Source organism: Otolemur garnettii, unplaced genomic scaffold (genome assembly GCF_000181295.1).
Source record: "Otolemur garnettii isolate 467f Iridium unplaced genomic scaffold, OtoGar3 scaffold00006, whole genome shotgun sequence".
Classification (NCBI taxonomy): domain Eukaryota; kingdom Metazoa; phylum Chordata; class Mammalia; order Primates; family Galagidae; genus Otolemur; species Otolemur garnettii.
Window position 1 is genome coordinate 28,739,815 of NW_003852401.1, and position 19,354 is coordinate 28,759,168.

A 19,354-nucleotide genomic window follows, 5' to 3' on the forward strand; every position below is an offset into this window, starting at 1 on the left:
ATAATAAAGGCCACGTATGACAAGTAAATATAGGCCTCAGCCAACATCAGACAGAACGAGGAAAAGCTGAAAGCCTTTCTTCTGAGAACTAGAACAAGACAAGGGTGCCCATTTTTAGCTCTCTTATTCAACATAGTACTGGAAGTCCGAGCCAGAGCAATCAGGCAAGAGAAATAAATAAAAGGCACCCAAGTATGAAAAAAGGAAGTTAAATTGTCCCTATTGGCTGAATATATGAGCTTATATCTAGAAAAACCTAGAGATTCCACTGAAAACCTCTTAGATTTGAGAAATAGCTTTAGTAAGCTTATAGAATACAAAATCAACATACAAAACTCAGTAGCATTTCTGTACACCAATAATGATCTAGCCAAGAAAGAAATCAAGAAGACAATCTCATTTACAATAGCTACAAAAAAGAAAAATGCCTAGGAATAAATTTAATCAATGAGGTGAAATATCTCTACTTTTAATCAATGAGGTGAAATATAAAACTCTGATGGAAGAAATTGAAAATGAAACAAATAAATGGAAAAAACATTCCATGCTCATAGATTGGAAGAAATAATGTTAAAATGACCAGATCACCTAAAGCAATCTATAGATACAAGGTAATTCCTATTAAAATACCAATGTCATTCTTCCCAGAATTAGAAAAATGATCCTAAAGTTCTTATTAAATCAAAAAGGAGCCTGAATTGTGAAAGTAATCTTAAGCAAATGAATAAAGTTGAAGGAATCACATAACCTGACTTGAAAATATATTACAATTCTATAATCACCAAAACAGCAGAGTATTGGTATACAAATAGACTCACGGACCAAAGGAACAGAATGGAGAACATGGTAAGAAAGCCACATATTTATAGTCAACAGATCTCCGACAAAGCTGACAAAAACTTACACTGGTGAAAGGACACACTGTCAGTAAACAGTGCCAGGAAAATTGGATAGCCCCATGCACAAGAATGAAAATGGATTCCTACATCTTACCATATACAAAAATCAACTCCAAATGGATTAAGGACTTAAATATAAGACCAGAAAGTATAAAAATACTAGAAGAAAACCTAGGGAAAATCTTTTGGACAAAGGTGTACGCAAAGAATTTATGAATAAGTCCTCAAAAACACAGGCAACAAAAGGAAAAATAGACACATAGGGCTTAATTAACCTAGGCAGTTTTTGCATAGCTAAAGAAAAAATCAACAGAGTGAAAGGCAACCTGTTGAATGGAAGAAAATATTTGCAATGTATTTCATATCACAGAGGACTAATAGTCAGAATATACAAGGAACTCAACTCAACAGGGAAAAAAACATTAAAATGGGCAAAAGATATGAATAGAAATTTCTCAAAAGAAGATATGTAAGTGACCATCAGGTATATGAAGAAATGGTCAACATCACTAATGACCAGAGAAATGCAAATCAAAATCACAATGGGTATCATCCTACCCCAGGCAGAATGGCTATTTTCAAAAACAAAAAATCACAGAGGTTGGAGAAGACGTGGAGGAAAGACAACTAATGTATAATGTGCGTGGGAATGTCAACTAGTGCAGCCATTATGGAAAACAGTATGGAGCTTTTTCAAAAAACTAAAAATAGAACTAACATACAATCTAGCAATCCCACTACTGTGTATTTACTGAAAGGAATAAAAAAGTCAACTTATCAAAAGAATACCTGCACGTGCATGTTTATTGCAACACTATTCACAATAGCAAAGATATGGAATTAACCTAAATGTCAATGCATGTGCTATATATACACAATGAAATACTAGTCAGCCATAAAAAGAATGAAATAATGCCATCTGCAGCAACATGGTTGGAATTGGAGGTCATTACCTTAAGTAAAATAAACCAGGTGCAAAAAGCCAAATATTGCATGTTCTTACTTATCTGTGGGAGTGAGCACGTGGAGGTAGAGAGTGGAAAGATAGATAACAGAGACTGAGGTGAGAGAGAGGTCAGGAGGAGGATCAAGAGAACTGGGTAAAACATACAGTAAGATAGAAGGAATAAATTCAATTTTCAAATATATAGTAAGATAGGAGGAATAAATTCAATTTTTAATAAAAGGATAGGATAATGATATTTTAAAAAGGTATTATACTTGAGTGATGGACACCTAAATACATGTAACAAAATTTCATACTGTATTTTATACATAACAAAATTTCATACCCACCTTGTAAATTTATATAAATAAAACCCCTCCCCAATCTCTCCCTATGCCTCCATTAAATTATTTTTAATTAGAAAAATAATGTAATTATTATTGTTAATATTATTAGTTTTAGGTTTGTATCCTAGCTTTGTTATCTGGAGCTGTGTAGACTTAGACACATCTCTCAGCACTATTGAGTCTGAGGTCACCATGAGTAACACATACACAATAACAGCTGTCCTGCCTACCATGGGAGGTTATTTTGATGATAAAATATGTGAGATAACAGACATGACAGGGCTTTATCAGTTGTAGTCAATCCACACATGTATTGATTTTCCTAAATCAAGTTCCATTTCTGGGTTTCTCTGTATTGCTCGGTAAAACTGTTATTCTTGACCATTATCTTTATTTAGCCACTACAATCAATTCTCAATTCCCTTGAAACCAGCTATTTATTTTGTAGGTTTCTGGGAAGAGATGATGAAAGAGGCAGCCTTTACACTGGGTCTGCAAGGCAGATAGAGAGACAGGCTTATAGAGGGAGGACTCTTGACACAATGAACATCATTGCGAGCAAAGTCACAGAGGTGGGATATTCTCGGCTGTTTTAGAAATTGGATCTGGTTGACTAGAGCATAAAAGGCAAGAGTAGTAGGACTCCAGGCCTGGATCATGGAGGTTCTTGAATGTCAGACCAAGAGCCTGAAAACTCTGAGGGCCAGTGGGTTCCAACCTACTCATTCTTGTGCAATCTTCACCTTTTTGCTGTCTCCACTTATCAGCACTATAAGTAGATCTTTTTCTTCAAATTTATTCCCCTTTAAAACTTTTATATATTTAGGCTTAATATCTATAGTTTTGTATTTTATTATAATTATTTCATATACATATGCATATAAAATCATAACCCTGGAAACAAAAGATGAATTTACATTTCACCTAAAATGATCTATACAATCAGTGGTAGGCATTCTTAGCTTTGGGGAACAAAACACTGAGGGCTTCTGATTGGGTGGGAGGTAACCGTATAAGAGTTGCTCTTTACAGAGAGTGATTTGGCAGTCCTGTGTCAGTTGGAATGGAGAGATTGGTGGCAGTGAGGTCAGCCAGATGTGCATAGTTTGGGGGTAGCATGGTGAGGCTCTGGCCTGGAGAGGCAGAGTGGAAGTGGAGAGTGAAAGTGAGAAGTACAGTCTCTGAGTCTCTCCAGGCTCTAGGAAGATCTTCCTCTAGTGGGAACTCAAAATTGTCATACAGATTATTTAGCAAATCTGCTATTAAAGGGAATAAAATAACATACCATGTTGATTTTTATGTGTATTATTTTTGTGCTATTTATTGTTTTCTTAACTACAGATTAATATGAGCATACAAGTGTTTAGGTTACATTGTTTTGATTTCTTAGGTTAAGTTCAAGTTGTTGTTGAGCCCTTCACTGGGGGCGGGGGCGCCGAACACCCTCACATTGTGCATGTTAGGTGAGATACTGCCAATCACCCTCTCTCCTCCCTCCATCCAATCTCCCTCTCTCCTCCTCTCCCCTCCTCCTTGCTAGACTCTACTTGTGGTTTCTTTCGTGTACGGTTTGTAGCTGTTATTATATTATTTTTATTAATAAAAAAAGTACTTATGTTTTTCCATTGCCTCTAATCTACTAATATTTTTTGATGAACATGGCTGAAAAAGGTGGGAAACATTAAAATTCTGTGTATTTTCATTGGTTATGAGAGAGACTCTGAGCCTGGATAGTGAGAATGAAAATCAAGTGGGAAAACTGCAGGGGTCATATCCCTCAAGAAATTTTAACTTATAAGAAGAAAATGTCATTCAAGATGATTCTGACAGAAAAAAAAAATAATAAAAGAAAAGAAAAGAAAATCAAGTAGCCACCTGCTGCTCACTTCTGTGGTCTTCCCCAATCCGTTCCATTGCTCTGGCTAGCTGAAAAATAGACATAATTCTTGCTCCACCGTTGTGAAGTGGAAATGACACCAGGGATACAACAAGCTTTGAACATTATAAGGTGCTATGATACATTATATCTCATGAAATGAAAGGTGTTATTAATAATGATTGTCTTGGCAAAAAATTGTGTAAGTGATATTTCCTTCAAATTCCTCTTTTTTATTTCAAGGAATATTCTGTGAGAAGAACATAGGGTGGTCTGGACATTGTGCCTCCATTTTCCATGTAGGAATATAATGACTGGTACACAGAGGGAGAGGGCATTCCAGGAATGATAACCCAAAAGAGTTTTTCTTTACATGAATTTCAAAGTCTAACAAATATTTGTTCACATAATTCTGGAAACGAGAGAGAAAATTAGCTTGTACTTTAGTGTATCTTTAACTTGGCTAAATTGAACATTTTGAGTATGGAATCAGCTGAAATACAGCAGGAAGAGCCTAGGACTTGCAGAAAGATGTTCAAGTTCAAGGTTGCCACTAACAAAATGATTTTGGACTTGTTTCATTGTCTTTGAATCTTGGTTTACCTCTGTAAAATGGAGATACTAATAGTGACCTCAGAAATGTTGATTTTATCATCAAATAAAATAATATGTAAGTGATTTGTGTTAAATATAAAGTCCTATATAGACATCATTATCATTGTTTCAATACAAATATTTTTGAGTGCTTATTATATCTCTTCACATATTAAATCATTTAATCCTCATAATTAATCCCATAACAGATATTATTATCTCAATTTTCTGGAGGCAAAAACTAAAACATCTGGAGGTTAAATAACTTGATCAATATTGTACATTTAATAGCAGATCTGGGGTTTGAATCAGGTGAACTGACTGTAAAGCCTGCATCATCCTTATTCCTAGAACAGTAATATTATAATCAGCTAGAAGAGTTTCAGAACACCATGGAATACTATTCGGCCATTAAAAAAACGAAGACTTTACATCTTTTGTATTAACCTGGGTAGAGTTGGAACACATCCTTCTTATTAAAGTATCACAAGAATGGAGAAGCAAGGATCCAATGTACTCGATTGTAATATGAAGCCAGTAGATGATCTAATATGTACTCACATAAGAGAAAAACTCAAATCCATTCAAGGTGTGGGGCAGGGGAATGAGAGAGCAGGGAGAGAGGAGGAGAAAGGGGGGTAGGGGGATCATGGTGCATGCCACACGATTCTAAGAGGGACTTTACCTAACAAATGCAAACAATGTGACCTAATTCATTGTACCCTCAATGAACCAATAAACAAAAATAATAATAAAAAAACTACCAATAACCCACAGTGTGCTGAGAACTACTATGGAAAACATTTTAAATAGAGTAGTACTTTTTTGGTACTCTCTTTCCACTATCACATTTAAAATGTTTCGACTAAAACCATATGATCAAGATGATATTCAGATAAATGTAAGAGGCATTTAGGTACACCTCAGTATCTCTCTCAAAGAACATTTCTATATCTCCTCAAACACTGTGCTGGAGAGAGCTGTTTTCTAAACTGGATACATGATTCTATGACTTTCAGCCATGTGGCCTAAAAGCATCTCTTCTCAGCTACGAAAGGTTTCTTCCTCTCTGACCATAAATATTCCTGTTGTGCTCCTTTGGTCACTGGTGTTAAACATGGGAGGTACTGGCGGCTTCTGTATCACTATCTGGGAGGTGACCCACAGGCTTATGTTTCCTCTTGACTGTACTTGCTGTCCATTAAAGTGAAGGAGAAAAGAAGACATTGAAGATGAAATGACAGGTCACTGAAGCCACGGTATGCTACACTGACAATACCAACTAAGAGTGGAGAAAACACAGGGAAAGAGGAGATAGCTAGGCTTAGATACTAATAGTCCCTGCAGCTTTCAGGAAAACTGTAATTACAGTTTCTAAGTTCCCAGTGCTTCCTAGGAGCCACACACTATGGCATTAAGCACAGCTAGGCATGAGTGAGTGCAGGGAAAACAGAATAATAAATTAGATTCTGCTCTTAAAAGCATACATAGAAATTTAGAGATGTATATAAATTGCTCAAAGTACAATTGACAAGCACCACAAAAGAGTTACAAATGAAGGAGTTAAGTATCTTGCAGCTGTGTGTGTGTGCATGTGTGCATGCACCCATATGCATCTACGTACATGTGTTTGGCATTTGCATATGACTAAAGAGAGTGTTCTAAGCTTGAGCAAAAATGCAGGACACCGTGGAATACTATTTTATTAAATATCATTGTCAAAAGATCTGTTTGGTACGTGTGAAGGGTCCAAAGAAGGAAGGGAATTTAAAACTGGAACTACAGGAGAAACATTACACGTTATATTCAAAGGGGCATTGCTACTGACTGTGCTTCAGTAAGAAGTCCCAGGTATTACTATAGCAAGGGGCTAGCAAACTACAGCCTGTGGGTCAATTACTGGTTCACGGCCTATTTTTCTGCAAGCAGTAAACTTAGAATGGTTTTTATAACTTAAAGTATTGTTTAAAACCAAGCAAGTAAATAAAAAAAAGTATTTAACAGAGATGGCATTTGCCACGTAAAACCTGTAACATTTATTCTCTGACTCTTTACAGAAAAGTGTGCCAGTCCTTGCAGTGTGCAGAATGGATTGTTGGGGGTGATAGTGGACCAGAAGGACCAAGTAACAGGAAATAGCAAAGGTCTAGGCAAGGAAGAATGAGGGTACAAACAAGAGTGTGAAATTTGAAAAAGAAAGTCAAGGCTAGACATTTATTTGTGCATTTGGGAGTTGTTTTAATTAAAATGGTAATGGAAGTCATAATCGTGAACAAAGGAAAAAGAACCCAAAATAGCTTCCTCATAAACATCTATGTATAGAGTGGGGAAGAGGAACTAACAATGGAAAGAGGAAATTAATTGTAAGAGGAGTGGCCAAGAAAGATTTCAAACATTGAGAGAATCAAACATGGGACCCACAGGAATGTAACTTGCTACAGAGAAATTACTAAAAAAGATACAGAAGTTATGACTTAATATCTTTGCTTCCATTTAGTCTATTAGCATATTTTATATGTCTTTGGCTTTTCCTCAACTTACGTTGCTTTACCCAAGGGAGAATGTGATGATAATGAGTTTTTACAGCTTCAGCGAGCGGCTGGGGAGGCCATAACAGAGATCTAGCTCATAAGTTCAGCTTCTTTGATGGCCATTCATTTTGTTCCAAATAAAAGTAGACACCAAGTCCTCTGTGACTTCCCCCAAACTACCTCTTTTCCGTGGCTTTTGGTAGTTACTATGTGATTGCTATGTGTGGCCTGGATATTTGTGTGTGTCCCACACACTATATGTTGAATCTCATACCGAGGTGATGGTAGAGGTGGGGACTTTGAGGGGTGATTAGGTTATGAGGGTTTTGCCTTGATAAATGGAATTAGTGTCTTTAGAAAAAAGGCTTGAGTTTGGAACTGAATAGAAAACCATGAGATGCAACTAATATCTTACAGCCACCTGATCTTTGATAAACCAAATAAGAACATACACTGGGGGAAAGAATCCCTATTCAATAAATGGTGCTGGGAGAACTGGATAACCACATGTAAAAGACTGAAACTGGACCTGCACCTTTCTCCACTCACAAAATTGATTCAAGATGGATAAAAGGTTTAAATCTAAGTCATGCAACAATAAAAATCCTCAGAGAAAGTGTGGGGAAAACACTTCAAGACAATGGCCTGGGGAAAGATTTTATGAGGAAGACTTCCGTGGCAATTGCAACAACAACAAAACCAAACAAATGGGACTTAATGAAACTGAAAAGCTTCTGTACAACTAAGGAAACAACAACCAAAGAAACAGACAACCTTCAGCATGGCAAAAATATTTGCATATTATGAATCGGACAAAAGTTTGATAACTAGGATCTATACAGTATTCAAATTAATCAACAAAAAAAGAGCCAACAATTCCATATATCACTGGGCAAGAGACATGAATAGAACCTTCTCTAAAGAAGACAGACAAACGGCTAACAAACATATGAAAAAATGATCATCATCCCTAATGATGGGGATTGAAATGCAAGTCAAAACTACCCTCAGATTTCACCTAACCCCAATGAGAATGGCCCACATCACAGTCTCAAAGCTACAGATGCTGATGTGGATGTGAAGAAAAGGGAACACTTTTACACTGCTGGGTGTGTGTGGGGTGGGTACATTGCAAACTAGTACAGCCTTTTGGGAAGAAGTGTGGAGAATCCTCAAAGAACTCAAACTAGACTTCCCATTTGATCCCGCAATCCCATTAGTAGGCAACTGCCAGCAGGAAAAAAAATCCTTTTATCATAAGAACATTTGCACTAAACTGTTTATTGCAGCTCAATTTACAATTGCCAAAATGTAGAAATAGCCTAAATGCCCACCAACCCAGGAATGGATTAACAAGCTGTGGTATATGTATATCTTGGAATACTATTCAGCCATTAAAAAAGATGGAGACTTTACACCTTTTGTATTAACCTGGATGGAGGTGGGACATATTCTTCTTTGCAAAGCATCACAGGAATGGAGAAGCAAGAATCCAATGTACTCGATTCTAATATGAAGACAGTAGATGATCTAATACAAGGGCTGGGGGTAGGGAAATGAAGGAGCGGAGAGAGGGGAAGAGGAAGGGGATCGGGGCACGGTGAATGGCACACCTCTTAGGGGTGGACACAATTATAAGAGGGATTTTACCTAACAAATGCAATCAGTGTAACTTAATTCTTTGTACCCTCAATGAATCCCAAACAATAAAAAACAAAAAAATACCCTCAAAAGTAAAAAAAAAAAAAAAAAAAGTCCCAGTATTATACAGTAGTGATGGTTATACAACCTTGCAAATATACTGAAAGGCACTGAATTATATATTCTAAATGGGTAAATTTTATGTGATTTTTATGTGTTACCAAAAGAGAATATGTAAAAAAAAAAAAAAAAAGGAAAGAAGGATGCAGTGCATATATACTATTGCAGAAAAAAAAAGAGAGAAAGGAAAGGCTTGAGGGGACTTGCTTGCCCCTCCACCACTGTGAGATGCACCAAAAAGATGTCGTCTATAAGAAAGTGTCTCCAGACACCAAATCTGCCAGTGCCTTGATCTTGGACTTCCTAGCCTCCAGAACTGTGAGTCATTAATCCCTGTTGTTATGTTGTCTTATTGTTAAGCCACCCAAGATGGCATTGTGTTATAACAGCCCGAAAGAACCAAGGCAGTGATCTTGGAAAGCTCCTTGACTGAAGATGTTTAAGGAAAAATCAGTTTATATTTTATTCCTGTGCATCCTGAGTTGATGGACTGAATAAACAGACGACTTAATAGTCTCATTGCAATATTCGCTTCTTGATTTTAGAATCATCACTGCAAATGAGAACCAGCAGTAAAAAAGTAAGCAAGAAACCCAGGCTACCCTACCATAAAGGCTGCAAAGTGCATTGCAACAGCTGCCAAGAAGGAGTCAGGAGAGTAAGATGTTAAATTAATATTACGACACAAATTACGATGAGAAAGCTAATTCTTTTCTTTTTATATTCATGTCATGAGTGCTTCAATAAACAATATATAATCTATAACGAGCCATTGGATAACTACCTTATTTCAGAAATGACAAGGTGTATTTATGAAATAATAAACAACACCTTAGTTATTAAGATTGTTGAGGCAATTTGCCGAAAACCATATAATAGTAGTGTAGGAAAACTGTAAAACGCTCTAGGTTCTGAAGTAAGATGAATAAAATTCAGATTATTCCTTGTATTTTATAATCAAGCATTACTAAACAAAGTCATTGTGAAGAAGGTGCAAATTAGTACAAAATTATTGGTGTTCAATTTTCATTTTCCTTTTTTTTTTTTTTAGAGACAGTCTCAGTTTGTTGCCCTCAGTAGAGTGCTGTGTCGTCACAGCTCATAGCAACCTCCAGCTCTTGGGGTTAGGTGATTCTCTTGCCTCAGCCTCCTGAGTAGCTGGAAGTACAGGTGCCCGCCACAACATCTGGCTATTTTTTGTTGCAGTTTGGCTGGGGCCGGGTTTGAACCCACCACCCTCGGTATATGGGGCTGATGTCCTACCCACTAAGCCATAGGTGCCACCCTAATTTTCATTTTCTAACATAAGTAAATATGGGCTCCCATTTCTCCTGTATGGAAAAATAAGCCTGGCACATGAATACTTCATTTGTGTAAAAGAAACATAGTGGACAAAGTCCATTTGACTCAGATGTAGATTCAAAGGGTGATTATTGAAATCTCCCTCTTTCTTTCTCTACTTTTTCCCTTTTCCTCCTTCCCTCACCCTTCTTTTTCCCTTCTCTCTTTCACCAGCCATTGAAGATATTTCATTTAAAACAATTCCGTTTAATCCAGGTTATAATAACCATTAATCCTAGCAGAGGTTACACACATAATAACCCGTGTCAGGAACCCTATGTGAACAATGATGCATAACAGCTTCAGCCAATGAGGAGCTTAGACCTAGGCTACCAGGCAAATGCAAGATCATACCAGCACTTTTCTGTTGAAAATCATATCAAGCAGTTGTGAGATATCACAGCTGGATGTTTGCAGTTGCACATGATTTGAGTAAGTGCAAACAGGAGCAGAAGAGAATGATTTTCCAGGTGAAGGAAAGTAAGAGTTTGGAAAACCTGACTTACTTGGCTGGGGATCAGGATGACTAAGAAGAAGACATGGGGACTGTGAGGATGCAGACTGTGGAGGGCCTCCAAAGCCACAGTAAATAATTTGGACTTTAGTCAGTAGCTGAAGAGAGTTCTTGAAACCATCTGAGCAGCAGAGTTACAAAATCACACTGGGGCCTCCAGGAGACCAAGCCTGGAGCAGGGGGAATGAGGTTTCCTTCCTGACCCCAGGAGGAACCCATTGCAATGACCCTGTGGCAGAGAAACAGGATGTGAATGAAGATGGTGGCACCAAAATCAAAGTAGAGGGGGCAAATGTGAAAGGCACTGCCAAAGGAAAATCAAAAGGACTTGGAAAAGGCGGATTGGTTGCAGTGCGATGAGAGAAAGGAAAGCTGAAGCCTTCCCAACTGAGGGAATGAAGGAAGAGTTGGAAGGGGAGACATTGTGAGGTGCAGGGTTGGGATGAGATTGAGAGGTTGATTTTGTTTCTGGAACACATTGAACTTGAAGTAACAATGGGGCAACCTGGTGAGACATCCAACTGCAACTTATGGTTGTGCAGATTGGTAGAAAAAGGGCCAGGCATAGAGTTTTGTAAATAATGTCCAACAAAGTTATTGTGAAGCCAATAGCTATATGACATTACTGAGCAAAGAGGGTAATATAGTAAGATATTTAAATGAGACTCAGCAGTTGAGAAAATCTTACTGAATGAATGAAGTTGAAAAAATTATTCCGGGTAAACAGGATAAAATACATGCAAAAAGACTAAACTTACCCTTTTAAAAATAGAGCTTCTAGTATTATATTGAAAATAAAAGTTTTGTATCATTTTAAAGAAACTTACCTAATACATACAGTATAGAAAAGTTGAGAAGAAAACAAAAAAAAAGTATGGAAATTTTCTACAGTGGGAACATATGAACCGAAAGAAGTTGATCTTAGTGTATGAAGATCAGATGAACTGAAATGTAAAACAAAGGCACTGTCAGGAATAAAAAGGTTACTGAATAATGAGAGAACACTAACTTGCCAGGTGTGAGCTCATGCCTACAATCTCAACACTTTGGGAGGATTGTTAGAGGTCAGGAGTTCAAGACCAGCCTGAGCAACATAGTAAGACCCTGTCTCTACGCAAGATAGAAAAAATTAGCCAGGCATGATGGTGTAGGCCTATAGTTCTAGCTACTCAGGAGGCTGAGGCAGGAGGATCACCAGCGCTTAGGAGTTTGAAGTTACAGTGAGCTATGATAATGCCATAGTACTCCAGCCAGGGTGACAGAGCAAGACCCTGTCTGTTTTAAAAAAAAAGAAAGGAAAAAAAAAGAAATAAAAAGAACTCACTAGGAAATTTGGCTAAAAGTTTCTGAGCCCAATAATATAATCTCATAATATGTAAAGCAACAATTTGACAGAATTTCACAGAGAAATTAATATAATTTCTCTTGGTGGGAGATTTAAAGTTACTTCTCTAAATATATGACACAAAGGGAAAAAGTATTTGTGTATCTAGATATGTTTTGTACACAAATATTGTTGTGTTGTAATTATTGACAGTTTTCAGTCTGATACCGTGCTAGACAGGGGTATAGCCTAGGAGCAGGAGGCTGTACCATATAGCTTAGGTGTGAAGTAGGCTAGACCATCTAGTTTTGTGTAAGTGCACTCTGTGATGTTTGCACGACAGTGAAATCACCTAGCTATTCATTTCTCTGAATGTATTCCTGCCCTTAAACAACTAAATTTGACAATTCCTGTTTATCAAAGGACACCATTAACATAATGAAGAAACAAGCCCTAGACTGAAAGGAGTATGTAAAATATATGAAAATAATAAGGGAAGTGGTGTGTTTTGAAACTTGAAAAGAGTTAGATGTCTATTGACTGAAGACAAGTGCAAGGATTGCCCAGCATGATTGAAGGCTTAAATGAATTAGGATGAATGAGTCCATTCTGGAAGTGACACAGTGAAGCATGAGGCACACAGAAGGGAAGAGTGGAAAGGTGAGCGAACTCAGATGAGGGAAGAGTGAAAATAGACAGTGTGGATTATCAATAAGGCACAGAGGAAAAAACCTGCAATTTCAAACATTTTTCCACATAGATTACCTGAACCATTTGATCTCAGGCTAGTGAATTGCAGAGAGCCTTGGCATCCAAATTCAGGTTCAGTACAAATGAGGTGGTGGGAGCAGGGGAGATAGGGAAGTTGTTCGTGGAGCAGGGAGTGGATTTAGCTTTGGAGTTTTGAGCAGCATCACTTTGAGTGGAGACATGACTCCCAAGCATGACTGGTAAGTGATGAGATGAACAGCACCGGACCATAGCAGGTCCAGCAGCCGACAGGAGGGGATAGTGAACTAGAGGAGTCATCAGTGTGAAAGTGGGAGGTGAATTCAAGCAAGGCTGGTATGGTCATCCACCATGACCTGTTCAGGGATATATATACCATGGGGCTTACAAGACTGAGTTCTGCCCATCCTCCTTTAATACAGGGTATCAAAAAGCAAACTTAATGGCTGGGCACCACAGCTCACACCTGTAACCCTAGCATTCTGGGAGGTGAAGGTGACTGGACTGATTGAGCTCAGAAGTTTGAGACTAGCCTGAGCCAGAGTGACACCCCATCTTTACTAAAAGTAGAAAAACTAGCTAGGTGCAGTGGTAGGTACCTATAATCCCAGTTACTTGGGAGGCTGAGACAAGAGGATCACTTGAGCCAGAAGAGGTTGCTGTGAGCTATGATGATGCCACAGAACTGAACTCCAGGGTGACAGAGTGAGTTTCTGTCTCAACAACAAAAAGCAAACTTAGTGCCCCATTCTGAGGCTGATTGGTTGGCCATGATAATGAAAGGCTTTGGCAGGAGCTCAGAGGCTCCAAAGGTGCCATGAGAGGTAGCAGGAGAGAAGGGGCTGGCACTGCCTTCTGGAAGGAAAAGGTCCTATGGTTTCTATGCACATAATCAGCATCACGATGCGCATGGCTTCCTGGTCCCAATGTTCTTTATGAGGAGGACGAAGTGGAGGGGCATTGGGTCCTGATCCCTTACATTTATCCCCAAATCAATACATTATGGACAGTTTTTTTTTTATCTCTTTCATTATTTTTAAATGTGAAAACATTGATGGAAGCCCATGGGCTGGATTTTAGGGGGACATATCTTCTCAGAAGGTGACAAGTTTTACATAAGCAGAGAAGTGAATGAATTTCTTCAACAACTAATTGAACTGTATAGAAAGTATAGCTATGTCTCTGTATGACGTCCTGAGGGACTCCCTACCTATCACTCCACATGTTCCATGAGACCACACCACCCTGAGGCCCAGGTTTCACAAATTAAATATGCATCAACACTGCAGCTCTTTATTCTGTAAACTAATCAGGTGCTGGGAGGAGAAAGATGTTTGATCAGCCCTAGAATCAAATCCCTTTGTGGAACTTGGCAATAGTGATCCTGGTCTCATAATATTATATAACACATAGTTTCTAAGGATATAGGAGAAAGGATCTGACGGATACAGGATACAGTCCCCTCCAGTATGCAAGGACTTCTTGTTTTGCACACTGTGCAGAGTAGTCTGATGAATGAAAAATGCTTGGACTGCACAGCAAGGCAGCCCCAGCTCTGCCCTTCCTGGCTTTGAGCAACCTCCTTACCTCTCCTAGTCTCCGTTCCCCCCCTGCCCCTGCAAAAGCAGAAAAACAACTCCTACCTCACATCCACTTCATTTGTGGGGTGTCTTGTACTGTCTGTGCACATAACTAGTCCCTCAAAAATGGAAATAATTATAATTATATTGCAATTATAATTTTAAAAAAAGTCTCATTTATTTCTGCCCAGATGTGAAGATAAGATAACGTATTGCTCGTTAAGAACCCATTTCCTAAACCAGGAGCTCAGAATACCTCAAATTTCTTATAATATATAACTTGCATTAGATGCAGTTGACCTTTTCAGTGGGGTCATTATTAAATAACATGGCAGTTAGGCAGAATCCCACAGAACAGTTCCATGAAACACTCAGAAAAGTTCATGCAGCTTCCTTTGGTTTTATGACTTTCAACTGGTTCCTAGAATTTTACTCCTAGCTGCCTTTCTAGGAAATTTGTAGGACTGCTGAAATGTATGGCTCTGGTAAGGTTTCTCCATCAGCATTGGCCTCGGCACTGGAAAATCATCAGTATTCCGAAAAAAAATCCCTTCTGTGGCAAGAGGAAGCTCAGAGTTTCAGCAGCTCCTGGGGTGGAGAAGCACATGAGCTATAACACTATGAGCCAGCCACATCCAAGATGGCAGGATGTCCTGCATGGGTGGCAGAGTCAGAGTTGGGGAAGGCTCCCCTGAGATGACAGCAGTCATGATTGTGTGCCCCAGGTGCTTGCTGGCCTCTTGATATGGCCAGCATGTGTACCCCATCTCTACCCCTTTCATCCCAAACCTGGAAGCTGCTGAACGCCTTCTCAGAGAGGCTGTGTTGGATGATTTCCAGAGTCTTGTCTACTCTTATCAATTCCTCTTTTTCTAAATGTTTTGCCATCCTTGTCAGCGGCTGGGCTCAACTGACCTTTGAGAACAATCTCTCTTGCTGAGACCTGGTGGAAATTTGCCCCAACTGGGTGATTCACTACATTGGCTTCAATAAGACAATTTCTGAATAAAAATACTTCCCACAGAGATTCAACATTTCAGGTTTTAAGTCCTCATGCTTCATTTACTAATCCAGTGAGCCTGAGTTTCCTCATCTGTACAGTGAGGGTAACAATTATACTTCTCAGGACAGTTGCAAAGATCACAGCCGGTAATGTGTATAAAGATTTATCTCCCTGCCGGGCATATCACAATTGCTTGTTAAATGTCAGCTCATGTAAATTTTTGTTCACCTCAACAAAAGATCTCTGATAAGACCACATTTATAAGACATTATGCTGTGATATAAGAAACAATTTGATTTCCAGCAGCAATTGGAGAACGCTTCAGAAACTGCAGACATTTCCATCCATTTCCCACCTGCATAGATTATCAGATTTGCCTGGAACCTGTGTCACTAAAGATGTTCTACACAAAGCACGTCAATGATTCATTACTCATAAGCAAAGGGAAACCCCAAATCTAGGAGGATCAGCTGAAGCATTTTCCAGGAGGAAACTGGTTTTGTCTCCTCAACTCATGTAGTTGAGGCAGTCAGAGCATTTGGATGAGTTCTGAAAAGAAATGATACTAGAAACCTGCTGTGCACACTCCATGAAAGCCAAGGCAGAAAAAGACCTCCTGTCTTAGTTATTTAGGGGAGGAAATTTCCGGAGCCAACAGAGCCCAAGGAGGATTTGAAGGTTGGCCAGAGAGAAAACGGGGCATGATTCAAGAAAATGATTGGGAATGCAAAGAGGGCCCAGTCGCCCATGAGGAGTTACATACCAACTCTTTCTTCTTCATGCACTCCATGAGAATGATGAAGAGATGCTGAGCTTGGGTTCGGGTGTATGTGAAAGTCTTCTGGATTGTCACCAATAGCTGGTCCCTCAAAGATTCATTGATAAGTCTGCAATGAAAGACAGTGTCAACAAACAGGTCAATCAACCCCTGTTCAGGACAGATTTCTGATAAATTTCATAGAACTCAAGAAAGCATTATGAGGATTGACTTCACATGGGAGTTACTTCTTCTCGTATTTTTCTTACAATAGTTATTTCAAATGTGAGAATTTAAAAAAGCAGTGCATGTCCAAATAGATCCATTTTAATGTCTAAACGAATAAAGTTGGAAGGCTGATTTAATTCTTCGTTCTCTCTTTTCCCTTTTTCATGTAGCATATGTCTAATGTTCTCTCTTTCAAGTTGTGTTATCAAAAAATGCCTTCAGTTAACACCTGCATCTTGGTTAAGAATTTGCTGAATTATTTTCCTAAAGGAGATTGAAATTGCCACAGCAATTCTAAAGGCAGAAATAAAAATTATGTCTCATTAATGGATATTTGAACGTCAGTAAGCAGATAGGAGTTACAAGTTCTGACAAGTAAGTTTGGAAACTCAACCCAGACAAAGCACTACAGACCTCATTGCCGAACGTCACTATGATCGCCAGATGGCCAAGGGGAGTGCCTTGAAGGTGATTATAATGATATTCAGCAATGAGGTCTGTAGCACTTTTTCCTAGGATGAGTTCGTGAACTTAATTATCAGACTTTTCACATTTCCTCTAAAATCATTCCACGTAGGTGGTAACCTATTTGGCCTATGATTCAGTTAATCATTTATTTGTCAACCTTTTGCTCTGATTACACCAACAAGAGTCTGATCTGTAACATGGTCTCATATCGGTCACCTTATTAAAAGATAATTTTTATACTACAGAAAAATGAATGAAAGCAGGGGAGATATATCATATCTAATCAATGTTCAGTTATGTCTTAAGTGTGGGTTAATCCCAACTAATTTTTAACTTCTCTCTCACTAGTCTGGCGAGAAAAGAGCTATCTCTACGTGCCATCAAATGGCAGGGAAGGAAAACTCATTGACAACAGGTACTACCCAAAATAAAGAACGTAAAACTATTCTCAAGAATCAGTAGCTAAATTATCAAATTTTGCCTAGTATTTTAAAGTTTACCAATTGCTTTCATCATTGAAGTATCAGCCACTCTTAGATAAAATAGTAAAATAAATTATTTTCTCTTTTAAAGCTTACAGGAACCCTAGAGGCAAGAGATTTGTCCTATTTCACAGGCAGGACATCTTAGCCAGAAAGAGCCAAATGCTTAAGGCCAGACAGCAAATAAGTGGCAGAGCCAGAACCAGAGCCCAGTTCTTCTGACTCCTTGTCCAGTGCTCTTTCCACTATACTGTGCTGCTGCTTTTTACACCAGATGCATTATACCACTGCCTCTATCACCACGGTTACTTGAGCAAGCAGTTGTGAAGCTTCCATCAACATGAAAGCAAGACAAATCGTATTGCTTAAAAAAAGGCAAGATGTAAGGCTCAAGATTGTCTTCCTATCCCTGGTCTCCTATGCCCTAGGTTGTGTGAGGTTCACTCAAACCCCTTAGATTGGATATTACAGTGGCATTCTCTTTGAGGTTGTAACATTCTCCATGACAGAACAATTCCAAGGATCCTGAAAGGTTCGTTTCAGGGCAGAGGATTGGGTTACTCCTTTCTCTGTCCCACTCTACCAGGGAGATCTATACCAAGAATACATGCATTTTGAAAAAGAAGATGGTCCATATAAGGTTGGAAAACAAAATACCAGGTCTTCTTTCAAGTTTAAGTTACTCTGAATGACTTTGTGGCTTTAACTGTGGACCAGCCTGAAACTGTTCATTCACTGAAAAAATGCATAGTGAATGTCTACTTACTGCCAGACATTGGGTGGTGCCAGGGACCTAGGGGATAGATGAGATATATATACTTCCAGCCTTCCATGAGCCATCCTCAGTGGAATGGAAAGTCACAAACCAGCAATTCAACTGTGGTGGTCAGTGGAAAAGAAGCAGAGAAGCTTGTGACAGATGAACCTAATCTAATCTAGGGGTTCAGGGAAGACTCCTCTGAGGAAGTTTTATCTGAGACTTGAATGAATGAGCATTAATGGGCTGGGTGTGGGGTGGGGCCAGGTAAGAGCATTTCAGCAGACAAAACAGCGCGGGCAGGCCTACTGTGGAGAAAATAAAAGGTCAGTGTGGCGGGAGCATAGAAAGCAAACTGAAGACTGGAACAAGAAGGGGCTGCACAGGGTGTGAGCAAAGACAAGATCATGGGGGACTATGGAGTCTGTGTCGGAGAATTTGGACCTATCCTCTAGGCAAGGAGAAGCCATGGAAGGATATAAGCAAGAGAGTGACATGATCACATTGGTGGTGCCAGTTAATTGTTTTGAAAGGTCAAGACATGAGCACTAACACCTGGGCATGTGTCTACTTGACGGTGACCCAAAGGGATGGGTCTGGAAGGTCCTGTAGTATAAAGAGGTGAATGTCATGCATGTGTACCAGCAGCAGGGACTCCCTGATTAGCCCCTTGATGGACCCAATCACTCATCTGCTGGAGTTCAATTTGATAACAACTCAAAATTTGTTTTCCATGGCTGACCATCAGTAATGAAATCCCAGTTCCCTGAGGTCATTATCTATTTGAGGGATCTGTCAATCGTATCTAGTCTGTCTCTTTGTAAAAATTGAGGACTGATGTGCAGCTTAGCTGATTGTGGCTGTCAGCAGTTAGGAGAGCTGAAAGACGCTAAGAATCCTATACTGCTGAGCCCAATTTCACAATTGACTAAAGTGTGGCTTTGGCAAAATCATTTGCCATAAGAATCACAGGACCCTAGAAGCAGAAGAATTCTCTAGGTTGGTGTTTTCCAAAGAGTTGGGTGCCTGTCACTAATGGAACAGAGGTGATTTTAGGTGGAATGAAAGTGGTTCGGTTCATCCAAAGCATTTAGTTTACAGTCATTAAATATTAAATAACCACTACTCCTGATTCAGTTCTCTCCTCATCTTTCTGATTGTATCAGGAAGAAAATCCCATTTTGTGGTGCTTCCTCAACATTGGCAGATTTCTGCTT

General features: G+C 39.0%; 1 protein-coding gene across 23 annotated transcripts in view; it reads right to left on the reverse strand.

Moving 5' to 3' along the window:
• Positions 1-19,354, reverse strand: part of TRPM3 (transient receptor potential cation channel subfamily M member 3) — a 559,493-nt gene that overhangs the window by 188,986 nt on the left and 351,153 nt on the right. For all 23 annotated transcript variants that reach the window (XM_003782940.1, XM_003782943.1, XM_003782941.1 and 20 more), the window contains one exon: positions 16,209-16,332. In XM_003782940.1, coding sequence (XP_003782988.1) covers positions 16,209-16,332 — 124 coding nt within the window. The remainder of the gene's footprint in view (positions 1-16,208; positions 16,333-19,354) is intronic.